Source organism: Hippichthys cyanospilos, chromosome 20 (assembly GCF_059441005.1).
Source record: "Hippichthys cyanospilos isolate Australia breed blue-spotted pipefish chromosome 20, RoL_Hcya_1.0, whole genome shotgun sequence".
NCBI lineage: Eukaryota > Metazoa > Chordata > Actinopteri > Syngnathiformes > Syngnathidae > Hippichthys > Hippichthys cyanospilos.
Window position 1 is genome coordinate 449,396 of NC_142388.1, and position 19,321 is coordinate 468,716.

At 49.2% G+C, this 19,321-nt stretch overlaps 3 protein-coding genes and 1 long non-coding RNA gene across 4 annotated transcripts; all 4 read right to left on the minus strand.

The window, feature by feature from the left end:
- Positions 1 to 2,320: 2,320 nt before the first annotated feature.
- eif2b2 (eukaryotic translation initiation factor 2B, subunit 2 beta) lies at positions 2,321 to 5,158 on the minus strand. The gene is made up of 8 exons (XM_088403344.1): positions 4,879 to 5,158; positions 4,080 to 4,200; positions 3,734 to 3,885; positions 3,267 to 3,430; positions 2,935 to 3,030; positions 2,729 to 2,866; positions 2,603 to 2,669; positions 2,321 to 2,506 (listed from the first exon to the last, which is right to left on the minus strand). The coding sequence occupies exons 1-8, from the start codon at positions 5,048 to 5,050 to the stop codon at positions 2,349 to 2,351; spliced, it is 1,068 nt and encodes a 355-aa protein (XP_088259470.1). The 5' UTR covers positions 5,051 to 5,158; the 3' UTR covers positions 2,321 to 2,348.
- Positions 5,159 to 5,426: 268 nt separating this feature from the next.
- On the minus strand, positions 5,427 to 9,467 carry tmed10 (transmembrane p24 trafficking protein 10). Its single transcript, XM_088403777.1, has 5 exons — positions 9,195 to 9,467; positions 8,013 to 8,133; positions 7,856 to 7,929; positions 6,687 to 6,813; positions 5,427 to 6,409 (listed from the first exon to the last, which is right to left on the minus strand). Exons 1-5 carry the CDS (start codon positions 9,375 to 9,377, stop codon positions 6,288 to 6,290), a joined length of 627 nt encoding a protein of 208 aa, XP_088259903.1. The 5' UTR covers positions 9,378 to 9,467; the 3' UTR covers positions 5,427 to 6,287.
- Positions 9,468 to 9,702: 235 nt separating this feature from the next.
- On the minus strand, positions 9,703 to 12,889 carry LOC148406780 (uncharacterized). Its single transcript, XR_015863854.1, has 2 exons — positions 12,149 to 12,889; positions 9,703 to 10,197 (listed from the first exon to the last, which is right to left on the minus strand). It is a non-coding gene; the product is annotated as an uncharacterized LOC148406780 (long non-coding RNA).
- A 1,397-nt stretch (positions 12,890 to 14,286) lies between these two features.
- On the minus strand, positions 14,287 to 17,379 carry fosab (Fos proto-oncogene, AP-1 transcription factor subunit b). The gene is made up of 4 exons (XM_088403784.1): positions 16,545 to 17,379; positions 15,870 to 16,088; positions 15,668 to 15,775; positions 14,287 to 15,246 (listed from the first exon to the last, which is right to left on the minus strand). Exons 1-4 carry the CDS (start codon positions 16,689 to 16,691, stop codon positions 14,695 to 14,697), a joined length of 1,026 nt encoding a protein of 341 aa, XP_088259910.1. The 5' UTR covers positions 16,692 to 17,379; the 3' UTR covers positions 14,287 to 14,694.
- Between the last annotated feature and the right edge of the window lie 1,942 nt (positions 17,380 to 19,321).

Consider the following 19,321-nt stretch of genomic DNA (forward strand, 5'->3'; position numbering starts at 1 on the left):
GCCCGGCAAAATACGAGAAGATGGATGTCAAAACGGTCAATTTTAAGAAACCCGAGGGCCGGAAGACGGCCGACTCTCGACGCGTATGCTACTACAAGTAGGACTGATCCGAGCTTTCTTTTTCTTCCGAGTTGTAGGCCCGTCCGTCACCTCTCTTGACCGGGCTTTTCCCCCTTCCCGAAGACGTCCGGACTTGCTCGCTGAACAGCTCTGAGAGTGAAATCTTGGCGCTCGAGTGACCGGAACGAATCCGAGGGAAAACGTTTCCGAATAAAAGGTGTTTCCAAATCAAACAGCTTTCAGACACGGCCGTGAAATCAAATTGATGTTAGGTGTGTTTGTCAAACTTCTAGCTAGTTTTGAAGTCAGAGGCCAGTTAAAAACGCTCAAAAGAGAAATGGGGAACAAAAAAATGTTTGTTTGTTTTTTTCTCCCGAAAATGTTTTCCCGAAAACCTGCAAGTTTGGTATTTTAGCCAGAAACTTGATGTGAAACCTCGGGCCACGTAAAGTGATGTGGCGGGCCGGATCTGCCCCCCGGGCCTTGACTTTGACAACGGCGTTCTACTCATTTGTTACGGTTTGTGATGCATTTTTATCATTTATTAATACGGATGTGAATGAAAGCTTAAAGCGATTTCCTGCCGTACGCAGAAATAAATGATGACGTGTGGGTCACGTGATTCACACCTACCGGCATCATTTTGGCAGGTAGGAATTGGCACCAGCAAGAGAGGCAATAAGCGAATTCCCGATGCTCCCACCTTGCCCGAGATCAACTGTGGTCACGCAGAAGCAAGCGGCCCTATAAAAACAAAAAAAAAAAATAGAGAACGTGACTGTAACGTGACGGTGGCGAGATGCACAATTATAGCAGCGAACGGCGATGTCAACAAACGGCTTGAAACGGCCCGGGCGCGGCTCTCGGACGGCTGCCGCCGAAACGCGTCCAAATACACGAGCGGGAAGGGAGAAAGGCCGGGGACGTACTCACCGCTCTCCGCTGTCAAAGGGCGATCATTTTGTCGCGGCGCTAGCGGGCGGAGAGACGCTGTTGTTCGCGAGCGAGCCGCCCGTCAGCCATCCATCCGGCGAGCTAGCTCGCCGAGCTAGCGCCGTCTCGCCGAGATGCTAATCCGCGCTAGCCGCCTCCCGCGCCTCGCCCTAAAGCCGGCCCGGGTCGTCGCCGTCGACGGAGAAGCCGAAAAACGGGACCCAGTGCGGGTCCGGGGCCGCTTTCGGGGTTAAAGGTTGCGGCGAGTCCTCGCGTAGCCGACGAAAAGACGCCGCGGTGTTGTTGACTGCGACCGGGCGGTGCTTACGCCGCGGAGGGGAGGGGAGAGGCGGTGCTACGTTACGCTCGAGCCGGAGCCTTATCCAAAGGGGAAAAAAAAATCGTCACAGTATCAATATTCGAGATGGTGCTATGAAATACAATTGCCACAAATAATTTGGCTCCGTGTTTTAAAGCGGTCAAAAGGTCATTTTAGCCAAGGGGGCAGCTAAAAGTCGCGCTGTCTAACTTCCAAACGATCTCGTTATAGGGCATAATGTCAGATTCCGGTCTCCGAGCACCGAACTCAAATGATTAGCTTATTAGCAAGCTCCGCAGGGTCTTGAAAGGGATCCTATTCATTTGAATCCGGTGTGTTTAAGAGGGAAGGTTCAAAAACATGCACGATAGCGGCCCTCGAGGCCCGCAGTTTGACACCTGTCTAGCATTTCACTGGTTGTCGTAGTTGTGTGCACGGGTCCAGCGGTGCACTTTGCCCTCAAGAATAACATGCGATTGTTCTGCTACAGTCTAGTGCAATCTGCAGAAATGTCACACGGTATCGGAGGCCTGGCATTTGGGCGTGTTTTTTTTTAAATGAATATAGAAAATGTTTTTATTTCTTTTTTGCCTTTGCGGTTATTACAGCCCATAACTGGTCATCAGACGTTTAATTGGCAATTGGGACGCTATGCATAAAGATGCAGCAGCTCCCCCTGGCGGACTACTCGCGCAGCATCACCAACTAACAAAACTACGGTATACCGTACTGTATTTTCATACACTTTTGTACGAATATTTCAACTCCATTAGATTTCAGAAAGTCAATCCCCATTTTTTTTACAATAAGATGTTCTGGGGGTGTACTAGTTGAGGAATCTGACAAGCATCAAAACTTGATGACATTGAAAAAAATGATTCCAACTATCATATTTTTGTATTTTCCCATTTTTAAATGTTGTTTTTTGTGTCTTTTTAATAAATTATTTAATTTAAATATCACTGCTGCAATCTTGCCCACATTGAAGACACAAGACAAATGCAGAACTTGCTGTAGTCTTTTTAAAGGGGTTCATTTACAATTCGTGATCTTCGGGGTGGTAGAGCTCGCTCATGAGGCGGTAGATGTAGGAGGGGGCGTGTCCTCCAAAGTTGGAGATGAAGAGCGTGATGAGCTCGGGCGGGACGTAGTCAAAGACCGGGCAGTGCACGTTCACCTTGGACAGGATCTCCCCTGAGACGGGAAGCAACGCGGCGGGCGGCCGGGCAACGCGCGTCATTTCAAAGCGGCGCGCCGGCGGCACGGGAGGCTCGGCGCCAGCCGTCTCACCTTCGGTGAACGGAAGCACCTCGTGCGGGGAGACGAACTTGTGGAAGGTGTTCTCCTCATTGGGGAACTGGAAGGAGTCGGGAGAGGGTCAGCTCGGGGGCGGAGCTTTGGTCGCGGGCCGCTCACCTGAGGCGAGAGCTTGAACATGGGCGTGCAGACGATGAGCGGCGTGGAGTGGTGCTTGGCCGCCAGGGCCAGCGCGTGCGTCCCGTTGACCGCCCGGAGGCCTCCGTTGGCCAGGACCGTCTGCGTCCCGATGATCACCTGACGGGCGCCGCCACGTCCTCGTGACCCGACGCGGGCCGCGACGCGGCAAAACCGCTTTTCCCTACCTTGTTGACGCGAGAGATGACGGCAAATATGGCGGCGTCCGCGATCACCGTCGTTTCGATGCCCGCCTCTGAAAGACTGGTGGCCATCTTGTGCCCCTGGTGGAAAGACAAAATCGAAACGACCGATCCGAATGTTTGAGACGGTTGGCTACTTTGACGGGACCGCTATTGGATCGTTTTTAAAAATTGTCGACAGTACGTGCCCTCGGCTTGTGCTAGATAGTGGGGACCGAATTGTTGGATTGTCCTCGTGAGAGTGAGAGTGAGAGTGGGGCGATGCCTACGGTTGGAGTGAAAGGCGTCGCGTCAACCGACGAGCGCGCGTCGCTCACCTGGCAGAAGGGCGCGCACTCGGCAACGATGACGTGGAACTTGCGTTTGCGCGCGGCGTCCTTGAGGAAGGCCTCCACGGTGCGGGAGCGGCCGATGGTCATGATGACCTCGTTGGAGTGGATGTGCTCCAGCGCCTGCATGGAGATGTTGTCCGTGGTCCCGTCTGGAAAGAAGCGGCCATTTAGAAAGACGGCTGACTCGCGACGCGTACGTTCCTCAAACACAAGTCTGCAATTTGGGACTTTTAGGGACATTCCAGCTTGAAACCTAAAATTAGGGATGTTCAACACCACTGTCTGGAGTGAAGGCTAGTTATGGGCCCAATTCCAATACTTGGAAGTGAGACTCACCCATCCCTAACCTAAAACGCACTATTAATCTTACAAGTGAACACCACTGTAGAATGCACATCCAACTACACAGCGATTCCGTGAGTCTGAAGTTAGACAAAGCCAAAGCCCCTCACCCAGCTCCGTCAACAGCTCGTTGATGGCCTCGATGACGTTGGCTTTGAGGGGCGCGAAATGCTGGCGGAAGTTCTCCTCGCTGAGCGCTCCCGTCGTCAGCAGCTTGTGAAGAGACTCCTGCTGGTCCAGCTCCTCGCTGCTGCCCCGGGACCTGCGCAAACGCGCCTCACGTGTCAACAACGGATGAAGGAAACCCGAAGCGGAGCTTGAAGGGATTCTTTATTGTCCACAATAAACAAAAATCGCGTACGAGGAATTTTACAGTACGCTACCACTACGTTGCGCCCGGCTGTAAAGGCGCCATAAAAATTCCAAGGGCAATCTTGAGATGTGCAGGTGACTCGCCTCGCATACTCCTCTCTGATAATCTTGAGCACGCGTCTGATCATGTTCCCGACGGTGGTCTCTGACGGTTGGGCCGCCACCATGCGCCTGCCCTCCTTTCGGATGATTTCCATCAGGTCCCCTGAGACGTTCAAAATAAACACCACTAAGTTATGCTCCGCCAAAGCCAGCGGGAGAGCGGGCCAGAAACATCGTGGCCAGAGGAATACGCAGGAAGCGCGTGTGTGTCAACTGCCAAAAAGAAAAGAATAAAAACAGCAGTTGTTTGAATTCAAATTCCACCTTGCCGCCAATGGGTGCTCTGAGGTGGTAATAATAACAATAATAACAGCAATTCAATCAAATACAATTGGACGAATTGACAGAATTGCCAGGTATATGATTGAGCTTTCAGAAACAAAAATGAGATGATCATTTTGACCACTAAAAGTCTCCTTAAATTGCTAACGTTAGGCCGAAACAACATCAACTTTGCTGGCGAGTTTGTTAGTATTGGTGATGAGTAATACACAATCGAGCAACAATGAGACAGAAAGTAAAAAGTGAAAAAGAAACTCTTCGGAAGATCTAGAAGAGGCACAAATGGAAACGTGTTGAAGCTCAGCGGACTTGTCTAACAAAATGGAAAAAAAAGTTCCATCGGTGGGTGCGATATGAAGAAGATGACGACAGAGGCTAAATGGAAGTTCATTCTATGTTAGTAGAGCCCAAAGGTGTTAGTTTTCGTACTAAGGGCGCAGCCTTTCCGGCTGAGAGGAAAAAAAGCGCACAAGTGACCGACATTTGAAAAACGCATCACCTGCGCTGCTCCAGCGAGCCTGCGACGTGATCCTTCGGAGCAACGAAGTCGTTTCTCGGGCAGTCTCCGCCGATCCCCGCAGAGGGCCGGTGCCGCTCCCACCTCGCTTCAAGTCGGACAAAAAGGCCTCGACTCGCTCGGTTAGGTCCGTTTCTTTATCGCCGCCCGGCATTCTGGCACAAAATACGACTTGTTTTCTCGGGGTGAGAAAAATAAATTAGCTCCCGAGCTGTTCCGGGAAAGCTACGGCGGCCATTTCAAGTAAGGAAGTGTTCTGTGGATACTTCCGGGTCACGCCGACTAGGGTGATCTGATTGGCTGAGATCCGCTACTGCTTTCATTGCGTCATTTGCACGCAAGTTGGTTGTTTGACGCGTACACTGCCATATAACTATTAAGTTGTTATAATTTAATTCAGTCAGTACTGTCACCATTCGGGATATAGGATATCGGAATGTTTTAATTTAAGGTTCATAGATTTTCTGCTATTTGAAACGCTTAATGGTCAATGAGTTTTTCTTGTTAGCATGCCCGTGAAGCAAATAATGTAAACCCATCCAACATTTTATTGAATTAAAGCCAAAAACAAATTTACAAAATGCACCAGTCAACATAAAAATAACCAAATGCGCACAATGCACAAGGTCTCCGCTTAAAAAAAAATCCCGCAACAAATGCCTTTATTAACCCCTATGACATTAGAAGCAAGCTACCCACAATCCCACGTGGCCACAATTCCCTACAGAGAGAAAAAAAAAAAAAAAAAAAAACAGTACAATGGATGGATCTGCAAGTACTCGAAATTGGGAAGAGATGCTCGTTGATGTCCCATGTTCTTTTGCTTCAGCAAACTCCTCGCCCAGAACATTACACAAACACTGCTCTCTGAAATGATGCCTACTGTAGGTGATTTTAAATGACATGCAGGCGTTTAAACCTGGTGACCTAATTTAGAGACATATAAAAAAAGGACAATATTCTATTAACAACAGAAAGCCCTCCCCAAAAAAGACAAAACATATACAAGTAATGTGGTATGGGGCATTTATGGTATGAAGAAAAAAACAAAAAACATCTTCAGAGGGCCAACTTAGCGGAAGAGCGAAAGAAACCAACAACGCATATTTGAAAAAGCCTTCCTTCACTTGAATTAAGAGGAGCTCCTCGCCAACATCGGCGGCGCGTGCGCTCCAAAGCAGAACCGGCGTCTCGTCGGTCGGAAGCCCGAATGTGGCGGGCAAAGCGTCTCCCCACAGTGGTCGGCATGTGGCAAAGATCAAAACAAAGCGGGCCTTTGCGTTTGAACGGCGCGTTATTCTGGCATCTTAAAAAATAGAATTTGAGGAACCCCCACACTCCCGCCCACCCCACCTACAACTTCCCTTGCCCGTCTATCCACGCCCCCTTTTCTACTCGATTAGCTTCTTGGCCTTGAAGAAGCGGCGCAGGTAGAACACCTGCCACGTGGCCAGCCCGATCAGGCAGCACATGGAGAAGATGCTGAAGTAGAGCACGCGCGTGTTGGTCGACTCTGTTGGCAACAAAAGGAACAGAGGTCACGCCGCCATATTTTAACAAACAGGTTCAGCAAAAACACTTCCAAAAAATAAAGCGCTCGGCCCAAAGTCTCAAAGTCCAGTCCTCGAGGGCCGCAATCCCGCCTGTTTTTAACACACCAGATTCAAATTATTAGCTTGTCGGAGCCCGAAAAGGATCCTGATCATTTGAATCAGGTGAGAGCGGCATCCAAGGCATGCGGGACGGCGGCCCGCGAGACTGGCGTTCCTCCGAAGGCGCGGCACATTTACCGTTGGTGTCCCTCATCTCCTCCTCTCGCTTCTTCATGTACGCAAAATCGTTGACGATTGACTCGGAGAGGTCCTCCAGGCGGCGCAGCTCCACCTCCAGAGGCTTCAGCTTCTCCACCTTGGCAATCTGGACTCAGCGAGCGCCACAGGCAAACTACTCAGCTTTGCCAATGGTTATTACAAAGTTGGTCCGGTAGCTAGGTGTCAGTCAAGACTCGCTAGGCGCAAAGAAACAGCAAAAGACCCACCTGTTTTGAGGGCTTTGATGTCCGAACAATTATTTTACAAGGTCCCCACTCCCCCAATCATGACTTTGGCGCTTAAGCTGAGCCACAAACGTTTGTACGTTTGTGTGTACCTTAGGACGGCTCCCAGCGTTATCGCTGTCCACTTATCGAGTTTAGCGTGAGAACGCAGCATGTGTGCGGTGTCTGCACTATTATTCGTTGGACTTACTTGGGCTTCGCGGTTTAAGGGTGGCCTTGCTTTTTCAGTTTGACAACCGTACTAACATCTGCAAAGCTGAAGTGAAAATCATTACAACAGTGGTAACATTTTCAAAAACTCCTGCCATGCAAAAAAATATGAATGTTGGACGAAATATACATGGGCTGAGTTTGCGTGTTCTCCCCGTGCGCGCGTGGGTCTTCTCCGGGAACTCGGATCTCCTCCCACAATCCCCCATGCATGGTTGTTATATTAGACACCGGAAATTGCCCTCGGGTGTGATTGGGAGTGCCAGCGGTTGTTTGTCTCTGTGCGACCCGTGATCGGCTGGCAACCGATCCGGGGTGCCCCCCGCCTACCGCCTGAAGACAACCGAGATAGACACCAGAAAGCCAGCGCTCCGCATTATTTTGGCCAACGAAAATTGACGGATGGATGGATTTTACGAGACAACAGTTTGTATTTTAGAAATATGTTTCTGGCTGTGTCGTGACGTTGGACGGTCACATGTTTTTCTGTGTCGATTATTTAGCTGCTTTGTAGAAAACAACTAGGAACATCGGGGTTTTTTTTTTCCACCAACTGAACTTAACGTGAACGTACTTGTTTTCCGATCTCGCGACCTCCCCCAAAATCCACGCTTTACCCAATTGCAATTGCGATTGGGACAAAACCTCTTATGTTGAAATCCGATCAAGTGTTTGCCAGGTAAGGAGCCTCACCTCTTCGTAGTTCTTGGCCTCCACGCCATGTTTCATGTCCAGGTTGACCAACTGGTCCGGCACTCTTCCGGTCCCTTGACAAGGAAGCAGTAAAGAAATAGCAATGTTATAACTTGCTCAAAAAACGCATGCTTTTGTCTGATTGGATGAAACGTACCCATCGGGGACTTGCTCTCAAAGCAAACCTCGAACATTTCATAGTCCTCTGTGGTGAAGGCAAACTTCCCCTTGGTGGCGCTGTCTTTGCTGTACAGCAAATGGCCGGCCGAGTCGGTGATCTAACATGAGCAGAGATTCAACTTTAACATCCATCCATTACCTATAGCCACTTCTCACTGCTGGTGCCTGTCCCAGCCAATAGAAGGGCACGCAAGAAGCGAGTGATCGTTCACACTCCCCATCGCACCCAAAGTTAAGTTGAATTTTGCCCGCCCGGAAAACTGGTTGATACTTTGAACTTGAACACGACATCCGAGCAGAGAAAGGGGTTTCCTGAGATGATGATGAAATTCTAGAAATGAGACTAATGTCGCTAAATAATCAATGGTATATACAAATAAAAAATGGTATAAGTTATACCACTTCACTATAATGTGGTACTTCTCCCGCCGGATTTTGGCCATTACACACACACACACGCGTATTGCTTAGTTTCTCTAACGTCCAATTTTCCAAACTCTTTCTGCGTTGTTTGGTCTTTAAAAACACGCTTTACCTTAGGACGAGTGAGTACTTTGAATAAAATCCCGCTATTGACACAAATAGAAGTAAATGCAGTGATCACCCACCCCGCCCCCTCAAATAAAAAACGTAACATTGCCTCGGAGACCCGTCCAGATAGCCTCCAAGCTTTAGCAAATCGACTGCTACTTTTGGAGCGTCGACTTCTTAAGGGCTAACTTCTGACATAAAAAGATTATTCGGCAAGGTGGCGACACGGGTTATGATTTGTCAGAGAATTCAATGTTTTGTTGGAGCGTGTCAGCCGCATTGGCAGCTGCCGTTAGTGTGACGTGTACCAGCCGGCCGGCCGGCCGGCCGGCGACGGGACGGCGCACGTCGACTGGGCCAAACAGCAAAGAATCCGTTTCGATACGATCATGAAAACACATCGAAAAACGGCGCCGTACGCTAGCGTGACGTCACTAAGCTAGAAGTAAATTAGCTTGTTTGAATCCGGAAGTGATGGTTTAGAGGCCCGCAACTTGAAAAAGTCCGTTTCACGGGCAACATTTAAAGGAGGCCGCGGAGGTTCGGAAAGGCGTTTCTTGTACGGAGCGGGTCGAAGGTGACGCCGTAAGGTTCCGGCGCTCCGCCGTGGCCTTCGCGCGGGGCTCACCTTCAGGTTGGTTTTGGTGTTGGCCTGCTCGCTGATCTCGTACTCGCCCGTGACTAGGACGTCTTTGTGGATCTCCTCGCGCAGGCATTTCCTCGAGTTGACCGGCAAGGCGAAAGAGATGGCGGACGCCGATTCGATGAGAAACGCCAGGAGCAGGAGCAGGTGCGCCGCGAAGCGAGCCATGGCTGAAAGGAAGCCGAACGGGCGAGCTAGCGAGCGAGCGAAAGACCAACCAGCCACCGCCAGCTGGCCCGCTTGACAACTTCCGGCTTCGGCGACACCAAAACCGGCTTGAATTAGGCTGCAGCGCCGCCGGCAGGTCGGAGTGGGAAACTTCACCTAAACGTAACAGAGCAAAAACGCACAGTATCCATCCGTTTGCTATTATTTACCCATAATTAACAAACTGAAGAACGTTACTTTAGAAGTATATGACAGGAAAGAAAGTGTCCGTAAAAGAAACTTTGCGATCATTTCACACTAAAAAAAACAACAGGCTCGCAAAACGTAATTTGACTTTTTCCGACGTTTTATTTAAACAAGAGTACAGTACATTCAATTTTCCATTTCTCAATCAAAATCATCCCGTCTGACAGGATATTAAAAAAAACGCACACCATCCGGGTTGGCGACATTTCATCCGAATGCTAAATCCCTTCTCAGTGACGCGTTGGCACCTCCTAGTTGCTCACGATGACGTCGGAAAGCAACGGCAGGTAGCAATCTATTTCCGGCGTGGCGCCTCAAGCCGTCCTTTCTCTGCTGCCAGCTTACATAAAAAGTGTCCCGTTTCCAGGGAGACATCCCTGTCCCCGAGCCCGGCAGCTGAGGCGAGGCGAGGTGACGCGAGGCGGGGATACCGAGTGGCGCGAGGACGCCAATTATTGGACGGAGAAATCCCTCCGGTGTGGCAGCTCGCTGCGTCAAAGGCCTTCTAAGAATAGCAAGCACCTCAGCACCAGCCGCAGTCTTTTTCAACTCCCGCCGACGTCTAAGACATCGCCTACAAAAAGTGCAAACCTTTTCGTCAACGAGGTGTCAGCAAATGCGTGATGCTCAATAGACGCTTTTTTTTGAGGGGGGGGGGGGGGCGCGTTTGGTCATAAAGGCGTTTTCTTTGCAATTCTATTTTCTAGTCTCTTCTAATAATAGCCTGATGAGAAAGGTTTGAAGCGAGGAGGCTGCCATTCTGCGCAGCAGCGCCCTCTGCTGTTCACTCACCTTGAAGTCCGAGTGCAGCAGGGATGTCCGCCACTTTTACTTCAAAGATCACATCAAGAAATATCAAAGGATGCAAAAGCCACCACAAAATATGTGCGCCTGCACTGAACAGTAGCTCAATTGCGTCTGTATATTAAGACTCGTTCGATCCCAGAGACATATTTTTACGTTTTAGAAGAACAATCAATCCCAGATAACTTTCAAGTGTTTGGCCAAACGAGGTTAGTAAAGGAATCAAGTACTAAGATAATGATCACGTCAGTAACCTCAAGTAATCCATTCTTTTAGTATCTTAAGTTACGTATTTCTTTGGAATTTAAAGTGATTGAAATCTTGTAATAGATTAATTTAGTATTGAAGTCAAGATTACTTTCATCTAAAGTAACCTAATTTGGTGACCTTAACCAATGACTTTAGCACTTTAGCAGTAAAGAAATATATACTTTAGTGCCTAAACTAGTTGAACGTTTTTTTTTGTTTGTTTTTATTTAAAACAAAATGTCAACACTTTCAACATAGGTTGAACATACATTCTTAGAATTATGCACCAACACGACAGTAGCATGCCTGGTCGTGTTGAATAGTGGAGCGTGCCCCCTGGTGGCGAGTTCAAACTCTATATCAATACTGTGATAGCACCTTCTTCTATACCCCTTTGGCTACAATGCGCAGGGTTAAAAGCATGAGAAAAAAGTAGTGGCAAATATGCTACGGGCCGCTCAAAACAGTCTGGGTTCAGTTTATTTGCGGTATTTATTTTGGGGTCCAGGACAGCGCCGGGAAACGTAACGTTCATTTCCATTGAGCGTCGAAAGTGATCGAACCAACGCAGCGGCGACATGACCTATTTTTCATTTCAATTTTTTTTTTTGCCAGAGCACACAAAGAAAAATTCCTTGAATGAGTGTCAGGCTGACGCAAAAGCACGGCGCGGCGCGGCGCCACGCCCCGATGCTGACGGCTGTGAATTCTGGAGAAAGTCAAAAGCAGCCAAATTACAAAGAGCAACCGCAATCCGTGCAAAGATGAGCGAAATGAATGTTGACGCTCCAGAATGAAACGGGACATCGCGTCCTATGACGCTGCTTTGACTTACAAGTTATTACAGTCAGGTACATTACCCTAAAAGGAAATAAAAGTGTAAGGCCAGTTGACGGAGCAGTCCCCATCCCAATTTTTGTTTTAGCAGCCACACGGAGGAATCGGGAAACTGCTTTGTGTTTTCAGGTTTCATTCATTGCAGTTCCCTTCATAATCTTTGAGCGTTGTTTGGATAGCCTTTGCATAACATGGATGCTAGCTAGCACTTAGGCAACGCTGCGTAGCAAGATTTTCCTTTGTTTTCAGAAAGGGCAACGATAAAAGCGGGAAGCTATTTCGTGTAAAGAACCGTTGTGTCATGCAGAAAACGAGCGTTGCTTAGGCACCTTAACGTGGAAGCTAGCTAGCACTTCGGCAAGGCGCCACGTAGCGAGCTTTTTCTTTGTTGTCGGTCGGAGCACAGCTTGGCACTGGCGCGCGGACGTTTGCGTCTTGAACGCTCCATTGAAAGCATGTGAGGTTGGCATGCGGGCAAACCTGCCTGCGACGGCCACGGCGCTCATCCCGGCCTCCCCCCCCCCTCCCTCGCGTCGAGCCGAGCCCGCGCCTTTTGCCGTCACCCGGGTCTAATTTTACCGCCGTTGATGCTGATGTTGGGAAGAAAAAAGAAGAAGAAAAAAAGAAGAAGGCACCTGCTATTTCTGCCAGCGTGGCCCTCCATCCTCACGGGGGAGGGCGGGGGAGGGGGGTTGCGGGGAGCTAATAATAGCAGCTTTGTTGCAGACAGCCAGGGCGGACCTTATGCAACGGCCAACGCGTCGGGGCCGCGCCGGCGCGCCCAAGCCGAGACCCGAGCCGACTCGATGCCTGTCATTTGTGGAAATTTCCATCTGCAAAAATAGCTGATAACATTCCTTACACGCGCACAAAGGAGAAGACGCGCACGCCTTATTAGGCAAGCCGCCACTGAGTTGTCCTCATATTGCAAAAAAAGTCAACAAAACATAACTGGGTAAATGACACAGAAAGGAAGGGCGGGGAGGCCTAAGCCTTGCGTCATTTGCACATGCCGTTACGACAGCGGATATTTAGCGGTTGCTTCATTATTTTAACACGCTTTTGAAAGTATTCCTCTGAGGGGCCGCCTTCGGAAAGACATAAGGCACTACGGGGCCCCGCTGGTGCCAGGGGATGAAGAAAAACGACAAAACAGATTGGCTAATGGAGTATCAATGTGATAATGATTTTAGAGGTCCAGTTTAGTGGTGTGGTAAATAATGAGCGACAAATATAGGAAGGGACTGCTGCATCAAAAACATGATGACCACCATAAATTCTAAGCGGAGTTGATGAAGAACAAATGGCTGCTTCCATAATCAGCTACAAAATGATTGAAATCCTCAGTATTACATTGTGGACCGTCCCCAATTATGTTGTATGAAACGAGATTTTTTTTTTAGTCAGATTGTTGAAAAAGTACAACTGTATCAAACGTTTCAAAATTTGCTTTTGTATTTCAAAAATTATCCTCACTGTATGAGTGAAAACATTTAAGGATGTCAAACGAATAAGATGACAATATTTGATTGGGCTATCCCAAGGGAAAATGCCTTTTGTAGGCCTAGCTAGCTAAGCTAGCTAGCTGCTCGTTGCAGTTGTGCCAATGAAGGGATTCAAGCCCCCCCCCCCCAAAAAAAAGATAAATCGGGAAAACCAAAATAGAGAAAAACAGTGCCTCTTCAGCTGCCTACCACATATTTCTCCATCTTAGTATTTTTTTTTTTTGCGATTGTTTTTTAACGTTTCGTGTATTTTGAATGATTTTTTGAATGCACTGGCGTCCTAAATGGCATTGGCCAGCACGACTGCTTTGCAAGGCCTCGGGCAGATTAAAGGAGCGTAGCAACGAGATACGACCTGCAATGTAATTGGACAAAAATAAATCTGCCAGCCAAGATAACGTTTAACGAGACCGTCACGGACGCAAATGAGCTAGCTTCCGTGCGTTATGAAGCTACTTTAGTTTAATGAGGACAGACTGAGGAGGCGACACTCTAAACTCGTTTTTTTTTTTTTTCCCTCCTCTGTGCTCGCCGCTTTCGGATCCTCTCCGTTCGCTTGCATAAGCTGCCACGAACGCGCCGAACCGCGAATGATCTTTTCGCTTCAAGCCTCATTTCCGCGTTCGAATCGATTCGACTTGACTACGCTCTGCGAAAGCTGGAAATAGCGGGCTTCCAAGTCAGTCGGGGACCGCGGTTGCTTGGGCTGTCGGCGCTCGTCTAAACTAGCTCGATCGGAGTCTCCATTTGGTCACGGAAGTTGACGTCATCACATCGCGCTAAGTATGCGAGTAGAAAAAAAATACTGACGTCAGAGTTGTGTGACTTGTGGCACAATTCACCTAGGCAACAGACAACGGAACGTGGAGAGTACGCACAAGTGGAAAAGCACCAAACATTTTCATTCTCGTCGATTTTTCCTATACTTACGCAGCTTTGAAATCTTTTTCGAAGCAACGATATATTAGTCCTTTTCCAAACTTGGGCAAGCATTTTTCCCTTTCTTTTAAGACTACTGTAAAGCAGGCATTTGAACACTTTTATTTTGAATTTCATTAGCTGGACCTAAAACATGGAATGAATGTTACCGACTGTTCATTACAAAATAAATTCCTTGAATTGTAAGAAAATGGCATACTAAAAATGTCTTAAAATGGTCATTTTTGGAAAAAAAAAAAAGTTCAATTATTCTCAGGATAAAATTGTTCACTTGCATTTGGGGAAATACAAGGACCAAAGAGGAGCAGTACAAACATCACCAGACCAAATTTCAATTGAAATATCGCTAAGTTTATTTCCATCAGTTTATATACGTTACATTCACATAGACTTTTCTTCGCTTTCGTTTCCGTAAAAAAATAAAGTCAAATCTCATAAATTAAAAAAAAAAAAAGTTTTCACAGAAAACGTCCGTACAAATTGTCAAGCTGAGGACAGAAGACCCGGCCCGATGGGTTGAGATGTCAGTTTTTGTTTAGTTTTTTTTCCCCCTCCCACATTCACACGACCTGAAAACTATTGCTCCTAAAAGTGGACGGACACACAGCCGTGACGACAACCCTCGTTATGTAGCACCATTAAAAAGAAAAAAAGTCCAAGAACTTGCAGACGACTTGAGACATGCTACCAGGTGTCAAGGTGGGGGCCCAGTCCTTAGCTCAGACGGCTTTGGCGTCTTAAAGGGCCAGCAGCGTGGGCGAGTTGAGGGAGTCGGACGAGTGCTCGTTGGCGGCGCCGCCCCGCCCGCGGAGCGGGCCGCAGCCGGGGAAGGCCTCGGCCTCGGGGAAGGTGAAGACGAAGGAGGACGCGAAGGCGGCCGAGGGCGTGCACGTGACCACCGGCGTGCACAGCGGCGGCTCAAAGTCGCCGCTGGTCACCGACGGGTGCAGCTGCTCCCAGTCCTGGGCGCCGCACAGCGACGCCGACAGGTCCGCCTCGGGGACCGAGCGCTCCACCTCCGCCTTGCTCAGCAGCTCCAGGGACTCCTCCAGCGCCGAGGCGTCCAGGTCCAGGTCGCTCAGTCTGACCGGCCCGGCGCCCAAGGGCGAGCCGCAGGCGGCGGGCCCGGTCGGGGCCGGCGACGGGTCCGAGTCCGGCCCGAGTCCGACGGGGACTTTGCAGACGGGCCGGTGGGCGGCCAGGATGAACTCCAGCCGTTCCTTTTCCTTCAGCAGCTGGGCGATGTCGTTCTGAAGGTTGGACTTCTCGTCCTCCAGCTGATCCGTTTCCTGACGGGGCCACAAGACCGCAGCCATCAGATACGTTGTTGGGGATTTCAAATAAAAAAGTCTTCCTTCTAAATACGGGCTTGAGCGAATTCAAAACATCCACTGAATTGAGTTGAAAAAAAAAAAAAAAACTTTGTGTCGCGTACTTAACTCTTTCAATGCCAGGGATGTATTTTCACGTGTTTCTGGATGTTAAATCCCAGATACTTAAGTATGACATCAATATTCAAGCACTTGAAGGACATTAATTTCCAAAGACTTGAGTATTAAAGCGATACTTAAGTATCTGGGATGGTCTGTAGTCCTAAACGTGAAAATACGTCCCTGGCATCGAACGCGTTGAAAAACACCACTCCAGCGTGAAGACAATTTTGCCGGGTAGAAAAAGCGTAAAGTCAAAGCAAATGAGCGGGATACTCACAGCTTGGAGTGTGTCGGTCAGCTCCCGCCTCCTGTTGCGGCATTTGGCGGCCGCCTGCTTGTTTCTCTCCCGGCGAATTTTTCTCTTTGCTTCTTCCTCGGGTGAAATCTGAAAGGGGAAAAAAGTTCAGTCGGTCTGTGTCAAAACCGGGAGAAAGACTGTTTTTTTTTTTGTTGGGGGGGCGGTCGGGTGGAAAAGTCACCTGTTCCATCCTGCCGCGCTTGGTGGTGCTATGAGGGCGGGCCGCAGCCACCTTGAGGGCCCCCCTGGGGTAGGCCTGGCTGGGTCTGGAGGCCAAGGGGTGCGCCCGGTGAGAAGGGGCCACCGAGGAGATGAGCGGCTGCACCAGCCACTGCAGCTCGGGGCTGCTGGAGATGGCCGTCACCGTGGGGACGAAGGAGGTGCTCAGATCCGTCAAATCCTGCACGAAAGGAGAAAGAAAAAAAACGTCAGCGCGATTCCAGGAAGACGAACAATTTAGATTTATTGGCAAAATATTTGCTCGGCGAGGTGTTGTCGGTAAATCAAAAACTTCAAACTTGTTTGCAGCGAAACAAGCTTGTTTGCTCTCTGCATTATCAGAACAGTGGAACACTCGGTGTAAAGCAAGGCGGTTTGGAAAGCAAAGTGCGCGCTACTCTTAAACACTACACAGTTGAAGCACTGCGCGATTCAAATTCAAGGCATTAAAGTCAACGTTGTACTGAAGTAACAGTTGCAATCTATCAGTGGAGGACGATTGGCTGCAAATGTATAGACAGCTCAAAGATCAATAGAGTCGAAAGGCGATTCTTTCACGCGCTATCATGCAGCTAAAGGCTTTAAATGGAAAACGCGGCTTCGTCTACTCGGTAGATGCCGTGATGCCGCAGCGTACCTGAGATTGGGGCGAGCCCAGGCTGGAGTAGGACCCGGCCGGGGACGCCTGGTAGTAGCCCAGGCCGGCGTTGCAGTCGGCGGCCGGCGACGCGCTGCTGCACCGCGACGACGAGTCGCAGTCCGCCTTCAACACGTTGAACATCATCGCGGCAAGATCCCAAGAGCTTGCGAAATCCCAAGATTCCTCCGGTCGGTCAAAAAATGTACACTTGACAAGTGAAGTTCCGAATGTTCGCTCAAGTCTCGCTTCCCGCTCTCGGCTGCGTGTGAACTGACTGAGCGCTTCCTCTGCAGGCGGCCTTTTTATAATCTGGGAGCGGGCTCCTCCAGTGACGTAAATAGGGGCGGGGGGAGGGCGCAAGGAGACACCGAGGGTAAGAAAGATTCAAAGGCCAAAAAAACGTCAAGCCGTCAGCTCACGCGACGTCTTAAAACACGCTCGGCGTTCGAAACGCTCGACGTTCGGCGAGGCACAAGGCGGAATCGGAGGCCAAAGCCGACTTTTTTGCAAAACTTGTCCTCCCGCTCTCACGGAATGGAAGATTCCGCTCCGGGATCCCCGGGACGTCATTTTCCAAATATGGCGCATCCTGTAAAAAGGGGCGGGCTCTGCTGGTAAATCCGAGCAGTGAGCGAGCGGCGTGAGGTTACGTAAGACAACAAACACTCGCCTTGTTGTTGGCAAAGAAAAGTGCGCAAGCAGCGAAGACGATAATCAGCACAAAAAGCAAAAGTACAACCGCAATTTCTCCCTTTCCTTTCGTTGCCTTTTCAACCACTGACCTCGTTTTAGGATCGACAGACAAAATTCGATTGTATAGGCTGACAAATATTAGCGAGACGCCGAAACGGCACTGTTAGATCGAGGTAACTTTGTCTTTGCACGCTTTAGATTACTTCACATTTTGCCTATTTGTATGCGAGTCCGAAACTACGCCTGACTAGATTATCCCTAACAAATCAAGTTTCATTGATTCGTTTTGCCTTGGCACGTCTTCTCGAGTGTCATCGGCACCTCGGAGAATGAAGATGGCCAAAAACGATCAAAATCTCAACGGGAATCCCATTCTAACCAGGCTATGAAATCATGGCGAATGGCGTACGGCGATGTGCGACAAACACAGAATAGTCTTCATGGAGAAGACTGTGGTAAAGTCAAATGAATGGAGATGTGAAAATGGAAACGTGAGCGGAGAAAAAGGGGGGTTCGGACATGCGAGCCGATTTCATTCTGTGACCCTGCTCACAACTCAAAACATTTCAATCTGTTCTGGTAGTCCCCCTCAAAACCTGACTAAAACGTCGTCGTCTGTGTGTGTGTGTGTGTGTGTGTGTGTGTGTGTGTGTGCGCGCGCGCGCGCGAATGAGGAAGCGATGGATTCCAAAGTAGCTGGCCCCGAGAAGACGCTCGTACCTTTGCGGTGTGCAAGAGGTGGGCGTGGCACGCTCGCAGAACAGGACGTGTGCGCGTGACAAAAGGTGTTCCCCGAGAAGGGAACCCTCACCTTCCCCCTCCCCTCCCAAACCTGCTTGCGGCAGGTTTGGGAGGGGATTATGCCCGTCCTTGGGAGGGGATTACGCCCGTCCTTGTTCAAAACAAGGACGGGCGGGCGCAATCGGCCCGCCCGCCCGCCCGCCCGCCCTTCACTTCCAGGAATCTTGCGCAATCCCACCGGTCTACGTTCACGCACTCGCGCTTCCCTTTTCACGCTCCATCTTCGCGCATTTTCGCATTCGGATCGACACGTTCAAGTTGCATGCAATAGCTGAAGATTTAGCAATGCAGACAAACGAGCAAACAAACGAGAAAACAATAAAACAGCAGAGTAAGAACGCCTTTTTCGTCGTCATAAAGGCGTGCAAAAAAGCGGGGATTGGAAGAGCTACTAATTTGGGCAAAAACTGCACTTGAACTGGTGACTTTTTAAATAGTAGACTATACGACTAGTAGTCTCAAAATAAATGATCATTTTTAAATGACTAGAAATGATCCATTCGGGATTCATGTGCTACACATAATTATTGTGTGGAACAACTATACATCTTCAATCTTGAAATACTATAAGTCACGCGAGTGCGACTGTGCTTTTTAGACACTCGAGCCATCATAAACTTAAAAAGCAGACGAATGAATACAACAAAGTGATGTGACGATTGGCATGAGTTAGTCGTTTTTTCGCTCGAAAGTTACTGGAATCCGCCAAAGGCCAAAGCATAAAAGAATCAAGATGTACTGTTGCTATTTTATTTTTTGTTCTCCGTCGCTTGCTTGAGGGCTTTTCTATGTCTGTTTTTTATGTTTGTTTGTTTTGTTTGTTTTCTTTCCGAGCTGGTTGTTGCTGTTGAGGCTCACCGGACGCCATAGCAACGCCCCGCCCTTTCGCGGCAGTGACGTACTCGTTTCGTGAGGCGACCGAGATTGTTTATAACAATGAAGAGGGCTTACTCTGATGGAGTTGGGGGGGGGGGGGGGGGGGGGGGGGGGGAATAAGCTCGTCGTAGCGGCTTCGTGACGTCACGGCGAAACTTCGAGAAAGGCGGCGGAGTGAGACGTCGCACTCGAAGCTGAAATGGGACACCTCAGCACCGGAGCACAGAGCGTGCCATCTTGTTTTGTTATGGACGGACGGCGGGTTGGCAAGCGCGTGCTTGCATAACATGGCACGCCTCGCCTTATCTCATGCCATTAAAAAAAAAAAATGTATTCATTTGGGCTTTCGACTTGTACGTCAACAAACGAGCTGACGTCCTAAAAATAGTCATCTCGTGCGATGC

Bases quoted from the DNA above. Each gene is read 5' to 3' on its own strand.
- eif2b2 (XM_088403344.1), bottom strand. From the start codon at position 5,050: ATGCCGGGCGGCGATAAAGAAACGGACCTAACCGAGCGAGTCGAGGCC. The intron at 3,886-4,079 runs GCGAGTCACCTG...GCGTTTGCGCAG, and splicing joins ATCAGAGAGGAGTATGCGAG to GTCCCGGGGCAGCAGCGAGG. The intron at 3,031-3,266 runs GTGAGCGACGCG...TCTTTCCACCAG, and splicing joins AGTGCGCGCCCTTCTGCCAG to GGGCACAAGATGGCCACCAG.
- tmed10 (XM_088403777.1), bottom strand. From the start codon at position 9,377: ATGGCTCGCTTCGCGGCGCACCTGCTCCTGCTCCTGGCGTTTCTCATC. The intron at 7,930-8,012 runs GTACGTTTCATC...TTCCTTGTCAAG, and splicing joins TGAGAGCAAGTCCCCGATGG to GGACCGGAAGAGTGCCGGAC. The intron at 6,814-7,855 runs GTGAGGCTCCTT...CGCTGAGTCCAG, and splicing joins AGGCCAAGAACTACGAAGAG to ATTGCCAAGGTGGAGAAGCT.
- fosab (XM_088403784.1), bottom strand. From the start codon at position 16,691: ATGATGTTCAACGTGTTGAAGGCGGACTGCGACTCGTCGTCGCGGTGC. The intron at 16,089-16,544 runs GTACGCTGCGGC...CCTTTCGTGCAG, and splicing joins TGGGCTCGCCCCAATCTCAG to GATTTGACGGATCTGAGCAC. The intron at 15,247-15,667 runs GTGAGTATCCCG...TGGCCCCGTCAG, and splicing joins TGACCGACACACTCCAAGCT to GAAACGGATCAGCTGGAGGA.